The 27,051-nt window shown below is 42.9% G+C and overlaps 1 protein-coding gene across 3 annotated transcripts in view; it reads right to left on the bottom strand.

The window, feature by feature from the left end:
- Nucleotides 1-27,051, bottom strand: part of Xylt1 (xylosyltransferase 1) — a 296,748-nt gene that overhangs the window by 71,504 nt on the left and 198,193 nt on the right. For all 3 annotated transcript variants that reach the window (XM_003478182.5, XM_063226621.1, XM_063226620.1), the window contains 2 exons: nt 2,959-3,131; nt 1,528-1,730 (listed from right to left, as the gene is read on the bottom strand). In XM_003478182.5, coding sequence (XP_003478230.5) covers nt 1,528-1,730; nt 2,959-3,131 — 376 coding nt within the window. The remainder of the gene's footprint in view (nt 1-1,527; nt 1,731-2,958; nt 3,132-27,051) is intronic.

Raw genomic sequence — 27,051 nt, forward strand, 5'->3', positions numbered from 1 at the left:
GTGACCAGAGATTGTGCCTCCCCTTAAACTCCCAAAAGTACCAGTGTTTCCCAGAAGATTACCAGGATGCAGAAAGGTTCCAAGGACCACTCTATAAAGGAGAAAGCATATATAGAGACCTTCCTTCATGTGTGTATCTTATCTGGATCTTGACTCAAAACTCAAATTCTTAGAAAACTGAGACTTGGATATTTGAGGGCTTTAAAAAAGCCTGCTAACATAGTGGATGTGACCATCATAGTGATGGCATGCTAAGAGAGAGACCTTCTGTGAGACACATCCACTGAAACATTTACAGATCAAATTGGATGATGTCTTGGATTTGTTTAAGAACAATCCAGGGGGAGAGGGTAAGAGGTTAGCGGCAACAACGCTGGTCAGAAATTGATCAGAGCTGAGATTGGGTGATATGCATAAATACGCTTGCTGCTTTTGTGTGTGTGAAAATTCTTCCAAGGAGAGTTTTTTAAAAAGATATTTTTATCTAGTTTTCCTGGGAATGCTATACTAAATGCCCTTATGCTACCATGGGAGAGAATCTCCCTTCCATCTATTTCCTTTGCAGCCAGCCAATAACAGGGAGGAACACATAGTCCAACCAAGAGCTGCCTCTGTGATATGAAGTTTGGCTCATTTTCTTGTGTTTTTCTTTCTTTTCTTGCAAGATCCCTGGATGGTTTCTTTGCTTATGGTTTCCTTTAAGGAGCAAATAGATGTTTCTATCCTTCCTGGTGGTATCAGTACCTACAGATTCTTGTGTCCTCAACAGTACCCACACAGGCTATAGTCCCAGAGTGTGGCTATCTTCCAAAAAATCAGAAATCTACCATTTTATATGAACTCTCCAAGTTTCATAATGTGGGCAGCCTGTTCATTTGTTAAAGTTTTATGAGGGTCAAACTAACCCACCGCAGACCTCAAACAGTCCAAAGACGCCCATTTGTGATCCTTCCTAGACTTATTACTGAGCTCCCTTCTCTCTGTCCTCTTTGAATTTAATTCCAAGGTCAGATCTAGTTCTTTCTCTGATCAAAACACCTGAGTGGCTTATACCTTGTTTCGAGTAATGGTAAATTCCAGAGTCCTCTTATATGATCCCAATTTATCCTCTGATCTTACATAGTATTTTGCTACCTTGCTCTTTATCTTACTCTGCTGTAGACATTCTGAGCCCACACATCCCATTTACTTATTATGTCCATTTTTTGTTGCGATTTCAGTCTCTCTAGTGTACTAGTACATCCTCAAATGCAGCTGGGAGAACACTGTGTTCAGGAAGTATCTGCTGAGCAAGTAGATGGATGGATGGATGGATGGATACATAAGTGATTCCTAGAATCAGTCTGAACACAATGCTGGGAAATCTTCTGGAGAAAGTGTGTAAGTCCTCTCTGGTATCTCACCAAGGCAGAGAGTTTATATGGACAGGAAGCTGACTGTACCTTCTAATGTCCACTTACCATACAGATAGTAAGCGCAAAACAGTATATATGGGACCAGGCAGGCCTGGGGCCATTGTTGCCTTACCTGATAGGATAGTCTGCAGCACTGAGGTTGATGAAAAAGTCCCAGGGCCAGTCAGTCATCTCCAGGAGGTCTTGCATGCTCTGTAGGTAGGTGGACAGGAGGCTTGCTCCCCCCCAGATGGTGGCCATCCTCCAGGGGGTGACGCGGACATTGCTGTACTGCCTGGCGAACTGGAGCACTTGCCGGTGCAGGTAATTAGAGCGCTTTTCCCGGGAGAAAAAGGGTGACATTCAGCAGCCCAGAAACATCAGCCGCCAGACAACTCTCAGCCTTTCCCTTCCCTGTCCCTTCCCTTCCAGCTGACAGCATGGATGAATATGGTGAGTTTGCCAAATTACTGATTCTGGCCTAGGTGTCTTTCCTGCTCACTATTTGAACTTATTCTTTTTGAAGTCTGAGAGGTAGATCCCTTCACCCCATTTCTCTACCAACAGCTTATTACACACTGATGCATATAGTCTAAGGATAAGAAGCTAGGAAATATGCGTCCACCTAAACCTGAGTGTTTGGGAGTAGAATTTCTCTTCCCTGTCCTTCCTACTCAGAGCCCCTCTATTACCATCACAGCCCTCTAGAAGCAGGTCTTTCTCATGAAACATTCCTTTTGCATCCTTTGTAAAGGTGTAATCATGTAATTTCAGGTGAACAAAAGAAAACCATGAAACAGGACAGTACAGGGCTCAGCAAGTTGGCTGCAGTTTTGTTAATAAAGTTTTATTTGGCACATAAGCATATGCACTTGTTGACATGCTTTCTGTTACTGATTTCACACTACAAGGACAGTGCTGCATAACTGTGACAGATTGTGTGGCTGGCAGAGCCTAAAGTACTGACTATCTGAACTTTGATAGAAAAAAGTGGGCCCACTCCCGGGACAGCCAGCTCTACAGAGCCGGTGAGAGCCAGGCAGAGGGCACCAGGAAGTGAGGAGATGACGAAAGAAAACAAAACAGTTTAAAAGCAAAAATAAGGTTTGCAGAGAGGGCGACAAAGGCTAACAATAATGAAATGAATATTTCAAAACACACTCGAAGAGGATTGTGAATGATCACACCACAAAGAAATGGTAGACTTTTAAGGCAATGGTTATGCCAATTACCTTGAACTGATAATTACACCACATATACATGCATCAAAATATAATACTGAGTCCCTAAAAAGGTATATTATTGCTCCATATTAAGCAAGAATAAAAAGGAAAAAAAATAATTTTACAAAAAAAGTTAAATCTGGAATCTTTGAAAGCAACACACACACACACACACAGACACACACACACACACACACACACACACACACACACACACACACAAAACACTTTAAGATCGTATGACCTCAGAGCCTTAGCCTGTTCTTGGTTTGGAGAGACCAGAGAAGGACAGACAGGTGACAGAGGAAGTCCATCCTGGGTGATGGGAGGTGGCTCCTCACCTTGTCCACGTGGATATAGTAGAAGTGGTCTTTGTGGTAGATGGCCTTGAACATGCGCTGCAGCTGCCGAGAGGCACGGCCGTGGACCACCAGGACGAAGGCGATTCGGACCGGGTTGGCTGGCATGTACTCCACAGAGTCCTCATCCCACTGAACATTCTTGTTGGCTTTTCCTGGGGGAACCCGAGACCACAGAGGTGAGGGTGAGGCTTGGTGGTCCTTTAGGGGTTGGTGAGTTTCTCTGACATTTCTTGTATAGTCCCACAGGACTATACAAGGGGCACAGCAATCAGATGGGATCTGAACTTGACTCAACACAACCAAGCGTGTCCCAGACCCTTACCCCATGAAGCACAAAGGGGTAGAGGACCCCGGGGTGCCTGTGACACAGCTTTCATCTCCAAGGAGCTTACACAGGCTGATGGAGACATGTGGCCATATATGAAACTATGGAACATGGCAGGAAGAGAGAACTCTGAGAGATGGGGTTCTGAACCACAGAGGAAGCTGTAGTTAACGCTGAGGTAGGAAATCTAAGATACACATTTTGTCTCTCCAGAATCCATTCTCCCTTCTTCTCCTAATAGCATCCACTATCTTTGCTTGTTGTTTGCTTTAATTTGTGGTGAGAACAGATGACGTGATGTCTACCATCTTAGCACATTTTAAGTGTACAGTACAGCACAGTGTTATTAACTAGAAGCGCACTGTTTCACAGCAGGTACCTGGAGCACGTGCATCTGCAAACTTGATTACCAATACTCTCTGAGACCACCCCCACATAGGGATGCACCTATAGGGACGAGGAAGATTAACTTAGTGATGAATCCAGGGTTGTCCTGTAGCTCAGGACTGCCCATCAGAACTCTGCATGGCCCTGGCTACAGTATTGTTCTGATGTATGTGTACTCAACCATGCACATTAGCCACTGAGAGATTCCGTACTTCTGATGGAACTATTAGATAGGGAGGTTCTCTTGCTGGATTTCAAACCTGAGAATTCCAAGAGCCTTTTTGTTCCCACATGGAGGGAAATTGTAGGGAAAAACCCAACACAGAGGAAACATTGTCATGTGTTGGCAAATGTCCAAGTCCTAACAACTGGCCCTGAGTTCCTCGATCAGCCACTGTCACGGGTTATCGTATGCTGTTTTTCTTTTAAAAACAGATTGTACTCCAGATCCACCAGGATAAAGGTTTTCATACATCCTTTATTCTGAAATCTGTCTTAAGATGACTCCTCACCTCCTTTCCTTTGCAAATCATCCAGGAGCAATGGCTTAGGAAAAAAAAGCTTCCTGCCTTAGTGTGTTACAATTCTAGCTCAAAATCTCCTGAATTTCCTAAGTCAGATTTCCTTTGGATGTAATCAGATTTCTGGGGTCTTGGCTTATGGCACCCAGAATATTTTCAAGGTATTTCTTCCAGGTGCTCCAGGATATCAACTGGGAATTCTGGGAAGGCAGACCTTTTCCCCTGGCAGGGAGGAGTTCAGGAGCCTGTCAGTGCCATCAGAAAGCTGAATGGCTGCCAAATGAACAAGACTCTTTCACTGTTCCAGAGGACAGAGTGAGATCAACGTGGGTAAGAGGAACTCTTTACTTTGCCACATCCCTTTCTTGCTTTTCTTTACACAAAGCTCATCCTGCCTCTGTACCTTTCCATGGGCTATTCTTGCTACTTGGTCTACCCGCTCCCCAGATCTTTACATGGCTACATCTTCTTGTCACCAGTTCACAACCCAGAAAAAGGACAACTGTCCCCATCTTCCACGTCTTTCACCCACCCTATTTCAATTTTCTGCATAGCACTGAACACCATCTGAAATTGTTTATCTGTTTATTGTCTGAATGCTCCAGTAGAGCATAAGCTCTAAGAGATGAGGGACTATTTCAGGCTTGTTTACCACTGCATATGTAACGTTAGAACAGTATCTGGTGCACATCTGGTTCTTGATGAAAAAATGTTACAGACAGTACGCACTGGCTCAGTACAACACAGTATCTTCTCTGTCCTTGATATTCATTATCTCATTAAGCCTCATATAACTCCTTCAAAGTATTACATTATCCCATTTTTCAAATAAGGATACCATAGATTAAAGAAGCCAAGGGATTTGTTCAAGGTCACACTGTTTAATTAAACTAAGATTCAAACTCAGGCCTTAATCCAAAGTTCACACTCTTACCCACTAACATAACCCATGTCATCATACTCATGACTTGGAGGGAGAAGTTTACCACACTGATGAATATTAGTGGAATACTTAGTGAAGGTAAGAAGGCATAGGTTGAAGGGATATTTCTATATTTGATGGGAGGCTAACTCTAGGGAGTCCATAAATTACCTCCATCTATCCATTCATCCATTCATATCAAACCATCCATATCCAACCATCCATTCATCCATTCATCCATGCATCCTTTCACCATGTATCCATTTAGCCAAATGCAACCACCCATCCCTTCAATCACAGCAAACCATTCAACTACCCATCCAACAAAACATCCAATAACCAATCACGACAAGTATCACCTATCCATTCAAAATTTCTGAGATCAACTCTTGCTTTGCTTTCAGGCTATGGATGTCTCTGGCCATAGCTGCTGAATGAGTGAGTGAATGGGTGAACGACTGAATATATCTAGAAGACTGGCTGTTCTGGTCGAGAGGTGTTGACATTTCCTGAGAGCCTGCTGTATATCAGCAGTGGTATGGAGCTCTGCACCTCTCATTATTTGGCTCTGGAAAAAAATGTGTTATCATCTTCAAGGCCCAAAGATGTTGACATGTCAAACACTGAGGACAGAGGTGAAGCAGAAGCCAAGCAGCACCAAGTCCAAAGCCACTCTGCTATTTCCACTTGTCTTGGCTTAAACAGAGAGTTAGAAGGCAGGACTGGAGTAGGGACTCTGCACTGTTCTCCATTGAGATGTGGAGACTGATATGGAAAAAAGCATTTTGTGGATTCTCTTTAGGGTCTTAAAGCAGATTTACAGACAGAGACATGGATGCTTTTCTTTTAGAGAAAGGGAGAGAGAGAAGGTTAAGAAGTCAAAGACAAGCACTCCAGCAAAACAGCTTCTTTGATTTACACAGTCATTCCTGACCAGATGATTGGTATAGGAAGCTGGAAAGAAAGTGGAATGAGAATGCCAGATTTCTTCTGCAGTAGAGCTGCTGTCAGGAAGGCATGGGTGGGAAGGAGCAAACACATCTTCAAAAGGAGACACATGTAGAGGCCATGATGGAGATGGCAAAGAGAACAAGGAAAAAGCAAGCCCAGGAAAATTATCCAGCATTTGTGGAGTGCTTTGTCTATGCATGATTTTATTCACTTTGGATCCAACATCTACGGAACTGTTTTGGGCCCAGGAGATTCCCATTAAGAAGTAAAAGAGCTGAAAATGACACGGTGAGTCTGTGATCCCAGAACCCTGTCACTGTCTCTGTGCTTCCTCAAACAGTCCTCATTCTACAAAGAGGAAAAATCTGTCCTCACAAGCATATTAGCTGACTTTCAGCTGCAGCACAGACAACAATCCCACGTGTTCAGAGCTGTCCCAGGACTTTACAGACATGGGACTCTTTGAAAGGCTGAAACTGCCTACCTAGGAAAGAGCTACAAATTTAACAGTGTAATCAGATTCTTATGGTCCAAAACATAAAATAAGTGGGAAAATCAGAGTGATGAGAGACAGCAAGAGAAGCTGACTTCAAATGAATGCTAAGAAGCCAGGTTTGTGGAGGTAGAATAGCAAGTGCATTCTACTGCGTGGGTGTGAAAGCTGGGATAGGGTCAGAGCGAGAACCTCTCCTAGCTGGCTGGGCCTCATAAGCCTCTTTGTGCAGCTCTATTTTTCAGTAGCGTTGCAGGTCAAATAAAGGCTACATAATCCTGGGGCTCCAAAGAGATGGTGGAGATGAAGGTTCCTTGTAAGGGGTCAATGTGGCAGTCCCTTCTTATCTGTGATTTTGCTTTTTGAGTTTCAGATATGAATAGTTAATACCGAAATGAAAATATTAAATAGAAAAATCACCGAAGGAAAATGAGTTTTCAGATAACCATAATCAACATCAGTGTAAAACATTAAATGGAAAATTTCAGAAATAAAATAATTCATATGTTTTAAATAACTTTTGTTACAGTATTGCTATAATTATTTTATTATTTGTTTTTTAGTATCTTACTATAACTAATTTATAAATTATGTGCTATCAGAGACATCTGTGCACAGGGAAAAATAATTAAGCATTGGCTCTCCCTGTCCACTGGTTCTGAAGCTATGGATTCAAAACAATGGTGGGTTAAAAATATTTTTGAAAATCTGTGTCTATACTAAATATGTGCAGACATGTTTTTTTCTCATTAGTCTCTAAACTAGAAATATAACTACTATTCACCTAGCACTTATGTCATACTAGGTATTAAAAGTTACTTAGAGTTTATTTAAAGTCTGTGGGAAGAGCTGGGGATATAGCTCAGCCTGCTAAAAGCACAAGGTTCTGAGTTCAATTCCAGGTGCCAAAAAAATAAATGAACGAATAAATAATTAAAGTCTCTATTGGAAGATGGTGCATAGTTACATGTAGTTACTACACCGTGTTTTATAATGGACTTCAGTGTCCACAGACAAAAGGATGACTGTAGACACAGGGTTTGGTATTCCGATGGTTTAGGCATTCAAGTGGTTTGTTGGGATATGTGCCTCAGGGACAAGGGGAGATTGATATACAAACGTGATATCAGAGATGATCACAGTTGTGATGACTTGTGGGAATATGACCAGGGAGGAAAGGTTGTCACAAAGGTTTAGAGGGTTGTCTCTGCAGCAGACCATGTAAACTTAGAATGCTCATCAATCACTGTAAGTTTTCAAAGAGACATGTATGGGGGATGATGAGGAAATTTTAAAAACTTAAAAAAAATACAGTAATAGACAAACTGCCACCAAATCCTTCAAAATATTCTCCTTCCCTTCAAACACACTTATCCTAATGTTCTTGCTACTCTCTTAAGAAGTTCTGAAAGTCCTCTCATGAGTGTCTTTACAAGTGTGTTTCATCCTAGTTTGTGAGTGTGTTTATCAGTGAATACAGTGAATAATGGTGCTGAGTGCCATCCAAAAGAAAGACAGGCTTGTAAAAACATCATGATATGTTCTTACTCACTGGATCTGTGGAACATCAGGTTTTTCCTCAAAGTCAAAATGATCTTGAATGGTAAATATTTTAAATGATTCAAAACATTAAGGTGGCCACCACAGGACAGCTAAATATAATCATGAAAGAAGACTTCCAGAACTGTTTCAGAAAGTGCTAAGAATGGTGAGTTGGTATGCTCCAAGCACTGGGAATATTTTTAAGGAGTGGTCGTGTATTTTTCTTGTAATAAAATTTTTAAAAATTTAATCATTCACTGCATATCGCACTCACACCTAGGTTAATCATAAATCTGGCTCATATGGACATTTATGATTATATGATCAGCATCATTTCTATTTTACCCACAGTAATCAGGATCAAGTCTGACCTAACCAGCAGGCACAGCTCTGCTGTTCCACCCTAAGCCTATGCAGGCTTCCAGCACTCTGTAGATGCTGAGCCTGTCACTTGCAAATAAACATTTACAGCCAGAATCTCTCTCCCCGGAATTTTCCCCAAACCACAAACAATAACAAATGGGAAGGACCCACTTGACTGTCAGAGTTATTCTACCAACAAAATCCTCAATTCTACTTACACTCTGAAAATGCCTGTTAGGCTGCAGCAGTGAGGGAAACTTGCTGATTTGCTTCCAGACAAGAAGGTTGTTTGGGTCTTGGGATGGAAAAAAAAGGAGAAATGGACTCGTGTGCAAATGGGGCCCGGAGCACAGCTAGCCTCATGGAACATGGAACTCATAGCTGTCTAGACGCAGCCTTCACAGTGGGGACCTGAGAGACACCACCCTCTGACTGTTGATGCCTCATCGTTAAAGTAGAGTGAGCAATCTGTCCTTGACTGGGTTCCAGGGTGATTTATGATCACAGATTGGGGACGGTTTCACCACAGCAACAGGCACGTTGCAGGATGCATGCTGTATGAGGAGAAGCCATTACTCACGGTGCAAGGTGTTTTGTCAGGCTTGTGTTAGGGAGGGCCTTTTCCCACTGGCAAATTTTACTGCACGGTTTTGGTGATTAAACGTGGAAATTTCTCAATACCTAGGATGAAATCCCTGCTCGCAATTGCCCTTAAAGAGGGCAGTGTGGAATGGTGGTAAGTGTCCATGATCAGAAGCCACGAGAGTTCCAATTCTGCCTGTGCAATGAGCCAGCCGCAGAGCCCTGAAAAGTCATTTCCCTTCCTCAGTGCTGCAGACTCACAGAGCTGTAACAATTCCGATGGCTCCTAGGCATTAGCTATGTTCTAAAGCTCTTACATATGTGATTTCATAACATAATCATCCCAAAGTCTAAGGAGATAGGTGTCTTGGGAGCCCCTGGCTTACCATGAAGGATTTTGGGATCAAGAAATGCTAAGTAATGGAACGTTTCCCTTTGCAGTGAGCGCCTTATTGATTCTGCTGGACACCAGATTTATGCTTTATGCCACCAAATGAGGATGCTGAAATTTCCAGAGATTTTTTTTCAGAAATTTTGGGGTAGTCTGGAATCTAACCTGGTCATGGAGTTACCAGCACTACAGAGATGGAGGAGGTACTCCTTGGAGAGGTTAGTTGGCTTCCTGATAGCTGTCAGCTCCTTTATGAGCCACTGCCATGCTCTTATGTCTTGTAAGACACGTCCTGGCCCCCAGGGCCTGGCACAGAGCCAAGTTCAGGAGAGCAGCTCACTGAATGACTTTGGACTGATGGATTAAGGCAGACAGCTTCATCCGACCCTGGAGGCCTGAGTGCAAGACGCTGGCCTGAGTTGCTGCATGGGGCTGTCTCCACTCATCCAGGAGTGGCTGGGGTTGGGCCTCCTTTTTCTTAAGGCTTTGGAATACTTTGAAGACCCATGTCCTGGAGCCTCCAAGGCACCCAGAGAGGAGCCAACTCAATGCCCAGAGTGCTCCCAACCTGGTGCCTTCTTATGCAATTTAAGAAGAGGTAGGGAGGACAGGGGAACAGGATATGAAAATAGAGGGTCATGCAGTCCCCAGAGGTGAGCTGATACAGCACAGCTGTGAGGACAAAGTTGGGGGTCTTGCACTCCCAGATCTAGGAGAAATGGCCTTCCCCAGGAGAAGCCATCCTGACCCTCTTTCCCCAATGCCTCTTTCCCTGACAAAGCCTCTCTGAGCATGCTGCACTTTTCTAAAATTTAAATTATGTAAATATAAAATGTTTACCATCTTTTAAAAAAGAGTACAGTTGAGTTACAGTGCATTCCCATTGTTGTGAAACCAGCCTCCACAAGTTTTTGCCTTGCAAAACCAAAACTCTGTATTCATTCAACATGTATGGTATGATGGAAAAATATGGTGACTAGTTAGATTTTTAAAATTCTATTTTAGTAAAACACACATTGCTATTAATCCCCCTCAGAATACTCCATTTTGCCCTGTTGTTCTTGCCACTTTCTGAAGCAGTTTTGGAAATACTTTTTCATGAATATCTTTAGTCATGCTTTCCTATCTGCCTCATGATTGTGAATTATTTTGACTTTGGAGAAAAGCCAGAGGACATATGTTGCCAGATCCAGTGGACCGAGTGGATGAGGACACCATGATGTTTGTACAGCCTGCCTTTCTGCTTTCTGGCACTCGGCAGAGCATTCACCATGTTTTTGATCACATCTCCTAAAGACCCTCACAAAAATGGACTTCCAGGACTTCTTCAGAAAGTAGCAAGGTCAGGATAAATGCACTCCAAGGGAAGGGCAGAATTATGAGGAGGAATAATAATGGGTTTCTTATTGTAATAATTTTTAAAAAATTTTTTAAACATTTACTGCATATTTTGATTGCCTATCACAGCTCCTTATTCCTCCCCCCAGCTCCTGGCAATCTCTGTTCTACCTCTTAACTGTATGAATTTTACCTGCTCTAGGAATTTCCTGTACATAGATTTGTACAGTATTTGTCTTTTGTGACTAGCTTTATTCAGTTAGCATAATGCCCTGAAGGCTTATCCATGTTGTAGCATGTCAGAATCTCTATTCTTTTTAAAAGACTGAGTAATATTCCCTTGTGTGGCTAGACCACAGTTTGTTTATCATTCATTTATTTAAGAACGTTTGAGCTGTTTCCATTTTTGGGCTGTTGTGAATAATGATGCTATAAACATGGATGTGTAAATATCTACTCCAATTACTGCTTTCAACTTTTTAGGAGTATACATGCATACAGAATTTGCTGTATCACATGATAATATTTAATTAAAAATTAAAAAGAGATATCTTGTGTTTCCTAGCTCAGCTATTCCCAGTAGAGGGCCTCAGCTTGGGTCTGTATTTTAGATCCACTGTGTATTAGCAGGTCTCTGCTGATTGTGCCTCAGTTTCCCATCTCTCAGAGTACTCATTTTCAAGGGCTTCTGCAAGGACTAATAGCTATAACGGAGGCAAAATAAGGCCAGACAGCTGGCTGGTGGGGGAGCCATGTGTTGAACCTACAGCACTGAGACTTGTGGCTACACAGGTGGGGAGAGGAAACCCAGGACCCAACCTGAGGACTTAGAGCTTGTGGTCTTAATGTGATGTTAGAGTTCCCCAGAAAAGAGCCACAGGGTGCACAGACAGGACATCAAAGCGCACTAATCAGTCCTTTTGCCTTATCCGCTTCTATTATCAACCCACCAATGAAGTCCCAGATTGGTGCAAGCATATTTGCTTCCTGATTATGTCTTTTCCAACAAGAGCATTCTGCCCCCAGTGCCTGGGTAACATCAAACTTCACTGTTTTTTCTTCCTCCATTCACTTGCACGGTTGTTGTTCTTGATGACAAGTGACAGCAAGATTTCCACTTATGGCTGTGATGCAAAGTGACTTTTAAAATAAAATTTACCAAGTAAAAATAAAGGAAAATCTACTGCAGTAAAAATATTATGAGTAGCACAGCGCAGGTAGATTGTGGCTATGGCAAAATCATGCAGAGTATGAAGGAAGCTTGGGGAATATAAATTAGATGTCATGAGCTTGCTCCCAAACTGGGATAAGTTCACTGAGTGAGAGACGGGAAAGGCCATGCTCAGAGTGATGCCTGAGCAGCTCAGACATCACGGGAGGGTCCTAAGGTCCTGATGTTCTTTGGTTCTCTGTCTCAGGGACCCTGATTACTTCAGAGGCCCTGGGGGGTTTCCTTGGACAGTATTTTGGGGAAGCATCTCCCCATTAGACAGAAAGATGGGACTGCAGAAAAAAATTATCCTTCTGCAATGTGCTGAACACTTAACATTCACAAGATTGTCTTGCAGGTGTTTTACCTCTCACATGCATTTGGAAATTATCCTCATTTACAGACAATCATTCCAGACACAGAGAGGATGAGGACTTGCCCATGTTTGCATAGCCAGAAAATGGTGTAGAAGTCAGGGAATAATCTCATGTGACTTCAAATACCATGCTCCTCAACCAGATTCTGGCTAGAAAAAATTAAGAACCCCTCCGTGCACTGAAGGAGGATGCATAGCACCATCCCTGCCTCTGTCTACCAGATGTCAGTACCTGCCCAGTTGTGGCAAAATCAAAACAAGCTCTCCAGGTGATTCTGATGCAGGTTAATGTGTGAAAACCACTGGCCCACAATTTCCCACCCTGTCTACATATCAGGATGATCAGATTATCTTTTCATTTTTCTTTTTACAAAACAACCTTTGTATGGATACCATCTCCATCAAATTCTAACTTAATTAGAGTCACGTGCCACGTAACATTTTGGCTTGCAATGAACTATACATGACAGAGGTCCCATATTTTTAAAATTTTTTCTTTTGTGGCACTGCTCCCCACATTAAGACTAAACTTGCCATCTGCCTGCCTCAGTCTCCCAGAGTGCTGTGACTATAGGCATGTACCATCGTGCCTGGTTACTGGTCTGATAATATTATAACTTCTAGTGATAGTGTAGCTTTCTTTATTTTTAGAAATATTTAGGGCTGGGGTTCTGGCTCAGTAGCACAAGCACCTGCTTGGCAAGCATGAGGTCCTGAGTTCAATCTCCAGTATAAAAAAAAATTCTATGATGTTTTACAAATGTGAAAGTACTCAGTTATCATTAAGCAATGTTTGGCTGTGCTGGTGGGTGCTGGTATTGGTGAATTTTAAGAAACCCCCAAGTAAGTGGTTGCGAAGTGTGGTTGATGTTGAGAACCACATCTTAGATAGCTTCTTTTCAACTACCCTACAAAATCATATCTCCTGGTGCGAAGAGTATAGCTAATACTTCTCTAGATACTGCCTTGAATGTTCACAGCTTCTGTTCTGCCCAGAGAGGGAAGCCGGGCTCACTCATTAAAACCCTCTCCCTCTGAAAAAAAAGTCTCCCTCTACTCCCTGACCAAGCACTCAAGACATGTTCCTGATCACTGATTTTTTTCTCCCCATTCAAGACTAGAGTTATTAAACCACAGCCCATGGCTGAACCGTCTTATTGATTTTATTGTGGAGAGCTCAGGGATATTCTAATGATGTACTGCTCAATAAATGGAAACTGCTGGGGTAGATATTGATAGCGTATGGTACATTGTGCTGCAATTCACTGGGGCCCAGTCACTTTCCTGGTCACATATTATCTGTGAAAATGCTGTGCTGTGGCCCACAAGCTCCTGTCCGTCCTGCTGATGTGAGCTTTTCCATGCACCAACGATGGAAGAGGGATTATGATAAATGCAACATGGCTACTATGCATATTCCCCTGACTGAGCACTATGGACAGACAATATCCTATTTGTTCATCACTGCAGATGTGTGCAGGATGTATTTAGATTATTTCCATTTTACAGATAATGATATTTAGACCAAAAGTGGTTACCTGACATGGCCAACTAATAAATTGTGAAACTGAGTATCAAATCTTTATTTGTCATTCAGTAAAAGGAAATCTTTTAGCCCTGAAACAAACTCTGAAGGGAGATAACAATTTCTATTGTATTTGAGCATCTGTTGATAGATTCAGCACAAATCATTATTTCACACATTTCCTCCTTCTCAAGTGGGGATTCTCAATGAGATACAGTATTGGAATTTGGAAAGAGGCGATTCTTGGAGAGATGGTATTATTCCATAGGCTTTCAAGGCATTTAACATCCCCAGTCCCTAAAACTTCCACTGAAACCTCCTAATATCCCTTTTGGGGACCAACTGGGTTGTCCTTGAGAATACTCATCATCCTGGTAGGCAGTGAGCTTCCTGCCAAGATGGCTGACCTCATTTCTGCCACAAGGGCAGCCATTTTGTAGAAATGAAAAGGCTAAGAGGAGAGGAGATACATCTGCTTCAAATCACAGCATTTTACACAATGACTGTAAGAGCCTGGGCAAGTTGGATAACCTCTGAAGACTCTAGTTCATCATTAGCAAAATACGAGTAAAGATTGTCACTCATCTCCCAGGGGGAATTTATGAAATTTTGTACTCAGAAAAGGCTTTGTACAGAACAGTGTCTGAGCTTGGGGCAAGTTTGTCCTTTTCCTGTCCCCCATGCATTCCTGTCCACAGAATCCATGATCACAAACAAATGGTGGCATTTTGTGCCACAATTTTGCAGCAGTCTGCTACTCAGCAGTAGCCACTCAATAAGTGCCCATAATGCGTCTAGCAGGTAATGTGCCAGGAGTGTATAGAAGAGTCATGTACATCTGAGAGAGCCTTTGTGTGAAACAGACTCTCCAAGAAGGAAAAACAGATACTAAATACCTAAGACAAATATTAAACACCAGGACTAATATATGACATGAAGAAAATAAATAGTAGCTGTTATTACTATCACTTAAGCAATGGCATGTGACTACCTGTTTTCTTCTTTCCTTTCCAACCTCATTTCCCAGTACACCTCTCCAATCACTCTTTTCATGAAGCCATCATGGAATCTCATGGCATCAAACTCCTGTTCCTGTTTCTCAGTGCTTTTTGCTGTTTCCCTTTCCCATTTGAATAGACTACGCTGAAGCCCCAACACCTGCTCCACCATGCAGCTGTGCTGGAGATGTGTCCTTAAGGGAGTAAAGGAAGTCATGAGGGCGAATGCCTGGGTTGATGGGAACAATGGCCCCATGAAAAGAGACACAAGAGAACTTGCTCTCTTTCTATCTTGTGAGGATACAAGAAGGCAGCCAAGAAGCCAGGATGTGGGCACACCCTAGAACCTGGATCACGCTAACACCATGAGCTTGGACTCTGCAGTCTTCAAAATAGTGAGCTAATACATTTCTGCTGTTGAAGCCACCCAAGCTGTGCTAGCTGATTACAGCAGCCCTAGTGCCCTACTCAACTTGACCAGGATGCAAGCTGTAGGCTGGGGTCTGTTGGTTGAGTGAAATATTCACAGGGAAAAAGGGAAGGGAAAGGCAGAGTGAAGAGCATGTTCAAAGATCCTGAGATGAACAACAGCATGGGAAATCACAGGGAACCGCATGCGCTGGATCAGAGGAAAACCACTGTGAGCTGGGGAGGAGCCCTGTTTTAAGGACTGCAATGGCAGAGCAGGGAGGGTTTGTTATGCAACAGTGGGGTGAGGGACTGCAGCCCAGATAAATGCTGGTATTCCAGTGAGGGTAGGGTGGGAGGTGTCACTTTACCTGCACGCAGGGGCAAGCAGGAGACAGTGGTCTCCATATCCTCCTGCAATTTGTACTTGGTGGTGTACCTGAAATGCAGCCTGCTTCATTTCCACTCCTGCCTCCTTGGCCCAGAAACATTCATCTGCAAGTTCTCCTCTGAGCCTTTCTGTCGCTTGACATTTTCATGTCTGTCCTCCCTCCTCCTCTCCTAAAGGCCCTCACAGGCTCAGTAAATACTGCCACCGAAAAAATGCAACGACTCATCTATTTTTATTACAAATGGGGCCTCTCAAGGAGGAAACAACTCTTATTTACTTCCCAGGGTAAGGGTTTTGACAACAGGTTTATTTTCTCCAACTCTCTAAGGACTGAGTAACACTCTAAAGTTAACAGTACATTAATTAATGCCAAATTGGTTGGAATTTTCCTAATAAAAATCCTCATAGTAATCACATTATGGGCCATTAACGCTGCCTCCTGATCATAAACCATAAATACGCTCGGCAGGTGCTGGCTTTTTAAAAAGGGATGTTTCCCCACGTTAGTGCCCATTTGATGGGTTAATGCTGCCACCTCATATAAAGCAGACAGGAGTCATTACAGAGCCTCAAATATGTGCATGATTTACTCTACACTGGTCCCTTGACTTAGGCCCATGCATTCATGTATCAACTCATCTGGTCCCTACAGCAAACGTAGGAGATACACACTACCCACGTGTCCCTTTTACAATGAAGAAAGTGAGGCACAAAAGGAGAGGGTAATTTTGCAGTGGTCAAACATTTAGGGAGCAATGAGCTAGAATTTGAATTCAGGCCACTGATTCCAGAATTTTCTGCCATCCTGCCTCGTGAGATCAAAACACCAGGTCAATCTCTGGACATGGCTGACTTCTCAGCCAACCCCATGGCTAACAGAATTTCACTTTATTTCAAAAGTAACAGCAGCAATAGTCAAATCAATTACAACACTATTTTATTTTTAGTGTTGTTTTTTCTTGACACAGGGTCTTGCTTTGTAGTTTAGGCTGGTTTTAAACTCATTATGTAACCCAAGTTGGGTTACATAATCCTCAGATCCACAGCAGTCCTCCTGCCTCAGCCTCCAGAGTGCTGGGATTACTGGCATGTGCCACTGTGCCCAGCAATATTCAGTTTTGTGTCCAGAGGGAAGAAATGCTACTATTTTTACCTTTGCCTTCCAGAGCTTTGGGGAAACCCCAGTGGTGATGCTTTACTGCAAGGAAGTTCATGGACACTGGTAACAAAAAACTTATCAAGTAGCCTGGAATTGCAACAGAGCCATCTGTTTGTTATGGTGACTGCTGGGCATGCCCTCAGGGTAGGGATTTGGTGCACAGACTGAGTGTCCAGCGCTCAGGGAGCTGTAGGTCCTGAGACAGAGCCAAGGAGGAGCTCAATTTAATTCTTCTAGTTTTATTTCTTGATTGTTTCTATCTTTGTCTACATGAATAATACACACTTGCTGTGGAAAATTCAAGCATATAGAACAATATGAAGAAAGTAAAAAAAAAAAAACCCTAGATATTAGGGTATTCAGATAGCACCACTTCTGATATTTCAGTGAACATTTCCCCAGCAGTGTTATACACGCACACATTATATATGATCCCATGCACTGTGCTTTGTCACATACATTCTGTCATCAGCAATATGCCTCAGAAATCATTTTCACATCACTGAAACTAGGTCTTCTATCTTCCTTTCTTTCACTCTTCCTTCTTTCCTTCTTAAATATCTATAGAGCATCTACCCAAGCAGCCATTCAGTCTGTCCCTAAGGGATGTGAAAATGAATTTAAAAACTGATGTTGGATTTCTATCCAAGGAGCTCAAAGTCTGGCAGGGGTTTGAGGGGGAGAATACGCAGACATATCTCACAAAAGGTGTTGATGCAGTGAAGGGTAAGTTTGGGCTGCTACTGAGCAAATTATTGGGCCAGGAAATGTGATGCAGGCCAAGTCTTTAGATTCCTCTGAAGAACCACAGAGCAGCTGAAACAAACACAGAAAGAAGGGGCCAGGTAAAGAGGGTGTCCCCAGAAAAAGAAAGAAGCCTATGTATCAAGATCTTGGGGAGCTAAAGACATGAGTTTGAAGAAGAAGTATAAATAGATGAGGAAGAGAACACAAGAAGGATCAATGTTTGGATTTTCACTTTTTTAAAATGCTGCTTTTCTGTATTTTTAAAAGCATATACTATAATGACAAAAACAATACTGAGTGAATAACTGAGGTTCTTTTCTTGAATGCCTTTAAAGATGAGAGCCTCAGGGCCTTATACAACAGCTGGCTGCCTTTGTGGACAGGCTGAGTGTGAGATTCTGCTGCCAAAATCTGCCTGCCAAAGGTTTTATCCATGGGTCATCATTCTGCGTTCAATAATAGTACTACTGCATCTGCAGGGCACAATATGTGGAAATTGTTATTATGCAATTACTCGGCTCCTTTTTCCCTCCAAGTCCCAACCACATGTGCACTCTCAACTCATTCAAGTTTGCTCCTGTTACATTTAGAGTATCCTTTGTCATGTTCCTCCTTGGGAGTGGCTAAAAGCCATCCTGGACTGCCCTGTCTCTTACTGGTGGTTCTGCCCAAGTACAGCTTTAGATAGATCACTGAAAAAAAAATTTCAAAACTCCCAAGAATGTGGTGGCACAAATTCATTCATCCATTTGATCCATTTGGTAAATGATTATAAACACCAAGAGTGTGCTGTAGTCTGGAAAGTGACAGGGTATAAAAACACAGATTGGTCACTTACTAGAGAGATGGTTATCAAATGCCTGCTATCATGGAATATACTAGAGGGTTGAGGTCTGGACCAGCCAGACAGTCCCTCTGCTGATGAGTCTAGATGAACGTGGAGTGAATGAATGAATGCTACATCTTGTTTCCACCCTCAAAACTTCATTCCAAGGACAGCTATCTGGCTGGCACGATGTTTGTGTTACTCAGTCTCCCTGACATTGGTTGGGAGTTCTTATCACAGTTCACCTGCTGACATAAACTGGAAGGCCAGAGGTACCCTGATTTTTCAATGACGCTTGGAAGCTACATTTAGGGATGAGAGGGCTGAGATCACACTTTTCTAAGAAAGAACATCTCTGGTAGAGGAATGCCTTCTTAGACATGGACTAGACCAGTGATTCCCAATTTTTTTGGCACCAGGGACCAATTTTGTAAAAGAAACCTTTCCACAGATGCCAGTGAGGATGATGGCTTCAGGATTATTCAAGGAGACCTGCAAGCTAGATCACTAGCAAGAGTAATTCACAGTAGGGTTCACATTCCTATGACAATCTAATGCTACCATTGATCTGACAAAAGCCAAGCTGGGGCAGTAATAGAGGAATAGGACACTTCAGCCACTTGCCTTCTGTTTGCCTCTTGCTGTGAGGCCCAGTTCCTAACAGACCTTGGAATGGTGTCAGTCCATTGACTGGGCTTGGGCTCCTCTGGGCTAGACTTTCAACTAGATCACACCAGGAGAATGGGGAGGTCCTCCTTTTTGAGGCAGGATGAGGCTAAGATCAGACTTTATGAGGCAGGACACACACTGCTTCAGCTTCTGAAGGCCATTGACTGTGAGAACAACTTCAATTCAATTAACATTAGTCAGCTCCAAAAAGAAACACGTGTAATGTTAATTTCATGGGTGTACCAATGTGTAAACCTAACAGATGATACTTAAATGAGAAAGGCAGAGAAATGACATTTGGTTAAACAATGCATCAGTGAATAGAATTTTCTACAACTGCCATTTAAAAAATACAAGCACAATTGAAAGTTGAGCAAGCTGTCACCCTGGCCAGGCCTCTTTGGTGTTTTCGATACAACACCCTTGAGAGGAGTGGTGGGCAGCAAAGGACAGAGGCGCCGTGGTTGAATCTGCAGAGTGCAGGCCAATGTGTGCTGACTTTTGATGCACTTCCAGTGCCCGTCAGCCTGGGCAGATACAGTAATGTGCTAGGCCCTCCAATGATGACAGAAATCTCACTCTGGGAAGAAAATGTGTGTTTGCTTTTATATTTCTTTTTCTGAAAAGCAACAGATTACATAATGTTGATGGCATATGAAAACGTGAAAAGCCTGACTTTGTATTTCAGTCTCTAATTCCTGGCACACGGTCAATCAACATGCAGTGACTGTATATGTACTCCTTGTCTGTCACCAGCAAACCTTTGTGCTGACATAATGATCAGCTTGTCATGGTGCTGGACAGTTCACAGTTTTATCTCCTCCCATCCACACCGCTCTCCTGATTTACTAGGTTAGGGGTCTTTGTTTCTCTCCACCTGCCACCACCCCTCTTCAACACTGACACAACTTGGTCCTTTGGTCAGTGAAGCAATAGGAAGCTGATTGACTGGGAAGAGACAAGACTCTGAAAGCTGTTGATCCAGGAAACCATGTGAACATTAAGTCTACCTGAAATATAATATTAGTAACAGTTGGCACTTTGTTTAGCATTTGCTAAACACCAGATATAGTGCCAAATGTGGTTTTGATTGCACCATTGGTTGCATTGTTTTCACTTAATTCACACACAAACACTATGATGAAGATGCCATAATTATTCCTAGCTTCACAAAGAAAGAAAGAGACAGAGAGAGGTTAAGTAAGTAACATAACCCAGATCACAAAGTGAATGGCAAGGCTAGGATTTGAACTCAGGACAATCTAATTCCAAAGCTTATTGGATCCCATCTTCAGTGGTTCAAATGACTGATAACAAAAGGAAGGCTTTATGTTTGACTGAGAGCGCTATTAGGGCAATGCTAGGCCCTCCTGTAATAACGTACATTTCCTTGATCATAGTGGCTTAACTCAGAAAAGGCTTGTTTCTCACTTTGTGCTACTGGCAGCTCCTCTAAAGGGCTGTCCCTCAGGGGGTAACTCTGAGACCTAAATTGTTCCCACTCACACCCCATCATTTTACACCCAGAGCCCCAGACTTATGGTGCACACAGTGGGACAGGGATTGACAGGATAAAGTCATGCTGCTTAGCCAAGAAGAAACCATCAGTTTTCCAGGCATGCCCCTAGAAGGGTAACTGAGTCACAAGAACCCGCCCAGATACACAGGAATCAGTGACAGGGATAACACAGACCCCTGAGGGTTATGTATAGTGTACGCCTTGGCGACATGGCACATCACACTCATCAGCACTTCTAGATCAGAGACAATTTTGCCTCCCATGTTCAGAGACATTTGCAAGATCTGAAGACACTGTCATCAAGATTGGAGGATAGGGTGCTACTGGCATCTAGATGTGGAAGCTAGGGATGCTGCTAGGGAACAGGACAGTCCCTTCCCCAAAGAAATAATTATCCCATTCAAAATGTCAACTGACATTGAGAAATTCTGGCTTGAAACTAGGGATTCTCTAAAGAATCCACTGGGAAGCTGTGTAAAAAGTGCAGACTTCTGGGCCCCACCCTGGAGTCCATATCCTGGCAGTATTTGTAGAGGCCCCTGCTGCCTGCTGTGCCCACTGTCAGGGAGCACACCCTGGGAAATCTCACTGGGTGAGAGGGATGAGACACTGATGGAATCAAGCAGAGACGCTCCTCAGATGCTTCAGGGTCAGTGCAGGCAGCTGTGCCAGGGAGAAAAAAGGCTGACATTTGTTAAGTGTGTCTCTCTTCCAAGTCTTGAATTGCAGGGAACATATTCTAAGACTAACCTGTCAGCTAGTGACAACTAAATTACTAACCTTGTTTCCCCCTGTGCCCCACATCCCTGTCAGATACGCAGCCACATTAACAGGGGAATGCTTCCTAGAGATGCGTTCCCAGCACCAGGGAAGGTGACCCTTTTGCTGGAGGAGAGCCACGTGGTCACATGTGCTTTAAAGGGACCAGGGGACTTGAGCTAGGCTGGAAATAACTGTAAGGGGAAGGAATCAAGCCTGATCAGAGCAGCAGACTAGCAGAGTGAATAGGGCTCTTCATCAAACCTATTTCTGCCTTCTCCTTAGTGCTTATTAGAATCTACTTCCCAGCATCCTTTGCAAGTGGGTCTGGCCAAAGGATCACACGCTTGTCACATGTTTGTGTCAGTGACAGCAGAGCTTCAAGGCTTGGCCCACGAACACCTGCACATGCTCCTCCACAGTTTTCCTCCTCCACTTTCAGTGCAGAAAAAGCAGCTGCATACGAGAGCAAAACAAATAGGCCTGGCTGTGCGATTAACCTTGACTTAGCTTGTGGGCTGGATTTGGCTCTTGGGTCATGATTTGCCAGTCCTTGGATTAAGATAACTTCAGCCTACCAAATAGGGAACTAGTCTCCCAGAAGAAGACATCTGAGTAGGTATTTTGCCTGCATGGCATCTCCAGCCATGACGCAAATGCACGTGCGCGCGTACACACACACACACACACACACACACACACACACACACACACACAGCTGGCCCTCCAGTTCCATATTCATCCAACCACAAGTCAAAAAATATTTAAAAAATACTTGTGTTTGTACTGAACATTACAGGTTTTTCTCTAGTTGTTACTCCTTAAACAATGTAGTGTAAAAACCTATTTACACAGCATTTACATTGCATTAGGTGTTAGAAGGAATCTGCAAATGATTTAAGGCATATGGAAGTACATATACAAATATAACACCCCTTTATATAAGGAATGTGAGAAGCCTGGAATCAATCCCTGTGGAAACTGAGAGACAATTGCATGCATATACACATTTTTGGTGGCATTGGGATTGAACCTAGAGCTTTTGCACTGAGCCACTTTTAATTTCTGAGATAGGTTCTTGTTGATTTGTCTTGGTTGAGCTCAAAATTTCATTCCTCCTGCCTGCCTTAGCACTGCCTATAGTGCTAGCATTACATTTTTCCTTAATATATAAATAGTCTGTATAATTGAAAATCCCACCATTTCCTTACATATAAGCTATTCTCTACCCTTTAACCACTGTCTCTATGGGCCGTCACTTCTCTGTTCCTTCCTCTTTTGTAGGACCAACTCCATAATTTTCAGGTCCCACCACAAATGAAAAGGTGGAATGCCTTGCTGAAAATTTATGAAGACTCTCAAGAGAGTAAAAACACAACACTAAATCAAACATAAGCCCTTCCGAGCATAAGCCCAGGGTGCAAAAATACAGGGAGCAGAGCTGTTCCTATGCATCAACATCAACGAACCCAGAAAGTTTTCTGATGAACTTGTGACAAGTCAGAAACTTGCCACCTGCATGCTGCCTGGAGGGTTCCACGAATGGTTTTACACATCACAAGATGAAGCAGAAGAAAATAAGAAACCAAATTTTCTTTTAGTATATTACTTGTCAGATGGCGGAATGGAATATAATTATGGTGTGACATTTCCAACAGCAAATATGTTCCAGTGTAAGCAATTAACACCGGTTCTTTTGGCAGGCTTAAAAAGATTACTCAGAGACTATGGTAAGTTACAATGCCCCATGAATAATAAATAATGTAATAATGCAGCTAAGTTGCATACTAGGACCAAAGTTCAAACTTTCTTGATGAAAATGGATTGGGTGCTGTTAACCCTCTGTCAGCTTCACTTGACGAAGCAGATTTGGATCATGAGTTATTTGCATTCATCTAAGTTACTTATTTACCTTGCTCCTAAAAATATGTGCCAAAAAATACTGCAGGTATTCATTTTGGCTGCTAAAAATCTGCATAAAGTAGTGGGTTTACAGATGACTCCTCAGAGATGGGAAAACAAGGGACACAGCTTACACTGAGACCTGCTATCTGTGGGTTGTGATAGTTTAAAGATGAGGGCCTGGGATTTAGAAGAACATCACGACACATGTTCCTACTTTCTCAGCCTGTCTTAACATCACCAAAGAGAGGCAGAGGAGCTCCTTCTGACTGCATTTGCACTGGCTGTGGTCCTCAACAATCAAGACCAACAAGCACACCAGCAGCCATTCATAGGCACGCATACTGGAGCGAGATGCTCAAGACCGTGGTTCAAGTGCCTGGTTTCTCACCCTTGGCATCATGTGATGATAATTCTCTGTTGGTAACAAAGTGACCTGTGCCTTGAAGATGCTCAACACACCCCTGGACCCTACCCACCAGAAGCCAAGAGCACTCTCCCCTCAGTGGTAACAACTTGAACTGTACCCAGATATAGCCAAGTGTTCCTGAGAACACATAAATTTAGATACACTCAGGTCTACCCTGTGAGACCTGGAATAAATGGCTTCATTGCCCTGAGCCTCAGTTTCTCCACATGTCAAATGGCAAGAAGCTGAGCCCACCTTGTAGAGACACTGTAGGGATGGAGGGTGATGTTGTGTGCCCACTGCTTAGATCTAGCGGTTAGCTTGGCTGGCTAGTAAGTCTTCCACAGCTACCTTGCTGCCTCAGCCCCCAGGGAAGTCAGCAGTAAATGAGAAAGACAGCTCCTTCTGGTGGGGTTCTCTCCTAATCTAAAAGTATTCCCAATTGGCAGGATTAGTGAGTAGTGACAGAAGAAAGCCATTACTGAGTAATCCCCTGTACATTTCATAGTCAACACAGCATTCGTATGATCCTTGTAATCCAATTAGGTGATGCAGGAAGCTATATCTTAATTCCTGACTTTATTGTTACTTGCTTGGTTGTAAGCAAACCTTGTTTAATAAGGTGTCATCTCGAACAGGGGGTGATGCATACCAAATGAGTCCAGAACAGTGATGGAGACCAGTGAAGAGGGGAGGACCTTATGGCCACTTAGAAGACTTCCTCTTTCACACAGCCAATGGGTGGCTCAGAATTCCAATGTCTTCATCACTGAGGCTTATGACTGAGGTGTCTTCACCTCCTCTTCTTTCCATCCACTTTGTTCCTCCTGATCTATGAGTGTCAGCTATCCATTTGGTGACTGGGCCTCATGTTACATAAGCAATACCAATAATAGTTAGATTGCTGTCATCTCTTGGTTCCTACATTCTATTCAACATAGTCTGAGTCACTAAATACAAGAATGTCTGACACACATTATTATATTTAGTCTCAAAAACCCTTGGATTGAGCAGAACATACATAGAGGAGGAAATGGTTTTTGCATTGATTCTTGGAGATTCCTAATGTACATTTACTTCAAAAGGTTCTGACAAGTCCTGTAGCCAAATTAAAACTTGCTTCACTTTATCTAACTACCATTTCCTAAATGCCTTTCACTATAGAAACCAACTGATTGAGCAACAGTCCTTAACATGCTTCTGAAATAATTGACAGTTAGATACACAGTTACCAGATGTGGGCCACGACTAGGCATTGCACACATACTAAATGCCTTATCGATCTGAGGTGTGTTGTGGTCCACTCCTGAATGTAGAGCCACACCAGTCAGCTGTGTGATCTTGGTATAGACCTTCTCAACTCTCAACCTCAATTTCCTATCCTTTAAATAAAAAAATTTTTGATACCCATGTCAAGACAAGGGTCCCGAATCTCAAATTAGATAAAGCATGTAAAAGATTGTACAGTGTGCTCTCAGTAACGCTGGATGCTGACTGATGAATGTTGGAAAAGATAGTGGTGGTGATGATGGGGTGGAGATAGATGGTGGTGGCAGAGATGGTAAGGTGGTGATGATAGGGTGATGTGGCCATGCTGACATTGGTGCAGCCATGGTGGCAGTAATGGTGATAATGATGATAGCAGTGTGGTGAAGGTGCTGTTGGTTGCAGTGTTGGTGATGGGGTAACGGGCACTGAGCTCTCTGATTGGACTATCCTTCCTTTGCTGTCTTGGTCTGGTGAAATTATATCTACATTTGCTTACTTTGCTCAGTGACAATGTTTTTCCCCTAATGGCCTCCTTTGAGCCTGATTCTTCCTTTTACTTATTTATTTTTTAGCTGCAGCAAATTCTATTAATGTCTTTACTATACCACTGTGTCATATCAGAATTCTGCCTCTGCTTATTTCCTCTACTTTGGACTGCCCCTGCCAATTTTGCACCTACACAAAAGGGCCATTTAATAAACACCATTTAATGTTGACATTGAATTTTAAGGCACTAGAACTTTCCAAATTACCTCCATCAACTCTAAAGGAAAAATGTGAACAGAAACAACTTGGAGGAATCATCTTGCATCTCTGCCTGCTTCAAGGAAACTCAAGGGCAACTCACAAATGCTCAGAGGATGGGGTGGAAGATGAGCTTCCATGTAGAACAGGCATTCTTGCTGGAAACAGGAGTGATGCTGTTTAGTCAACAAAGGGCTTAGGATAGAAGTAACCTGTGACAAAGACTTCTGACTGCAGAGGTGAACAAGTCCTCCACGCAGAATTACAGGAAGCAGGAGCAGTGAAGGGTGCTTGGCATAACAAATGGCTGGTGGACACGCCTCACTTCAAACCAGCGCTGGCTGCTGGCAGGTCCTGGGCTTGCCTAGCCTGCAGACAGGCTCTGGGGCTTACATACGTTTTACTTGTTTATTCTCAATTAAAATAGTTGTCAAGTTAAATCATGAGACTGCAGATAAAAATCCAGATTTCTTACTAAAAATAAAAATATTAAAAGAGCAAACAAGCCTGGGCCTGCAATTTTCATAGCAAGACTGTCTGGAGCTTTGGATAAGAGCCGTGCAGCTAGGTCAGCTCAGTCTCCACTGCCTATGACATGCATTCATGCCCTGTCTGGCCTCATGTGAATATTGTGATCCTTGCTTTAAACAACAATAATATATGAAAGTCCAATCTCATATAGGTCAAGGACATGTGTTTAGGGGCACAGCAGATTTTGGTTTCTGCCTTTGGCTGGCTGGTGAAATCCCAGATTCCTAATGGGCCAAGAAAGGATCCAAATGACAACGTTACACTATACTGATGGGATCAACAAGACCATACTGAGGAAATGCTTATTGAGTAGTTCCCATGGTAATCCTCAACAGGTGGGACTCGTGTTCCTGGCACCTGCTTCAATAGTGAGAGGGGTACTATTCTCTTTTCCGCATCTGCCAGAAGAGGAATTTGGGACTGGAGAAATAAAGTGATTTGTCCAAGAATCCCAACCTTGTGACAGCCTAGATTTAAATTCAGAGAGCTTTCCCTGTGCGTTCAAGTTCATTGCCACTGTTACCTCTAGATGTTTCGCTGCTCCTTGCAGCAATCAGTGGCAAATCATCCCTCCAGCTTGGCCATGATGCATGAGGCTGAAGACACTTCTTTTCCTGTGAATATAACACTGACAATGTCCTGACATCTCCCTGTAGGCTATGAGCTGCTCACAGTCTCAAGAAGTAGCTAACTTCTGCATGGCTATCCTGTCTTCCTGTGAGTAATGCATAAGTGCCTAATGAATTAATAAGCCCAATGGATAAATAAGCACAGAAAAATCAGTCAAATCCACTATTGGGTACAGACTCAATAGA

This window comes from Cavia porcellus, unplaced genomic scaffold (genome assembly GCF_034190915.1).
Source record: "Cavia porcellus strain 051 isolate PalLab524CR breed Dunkin Hartley unplaced genomic scaffold, mCavPor4.1 scaffold_16, whole genome shotgun sequence".
NCBI classification, from domain to species: Eukaryota; Metazoa; Chordata; class Mammalia; order Rodentia; family Caviidae; genus Cavia; species Cavia porcellus.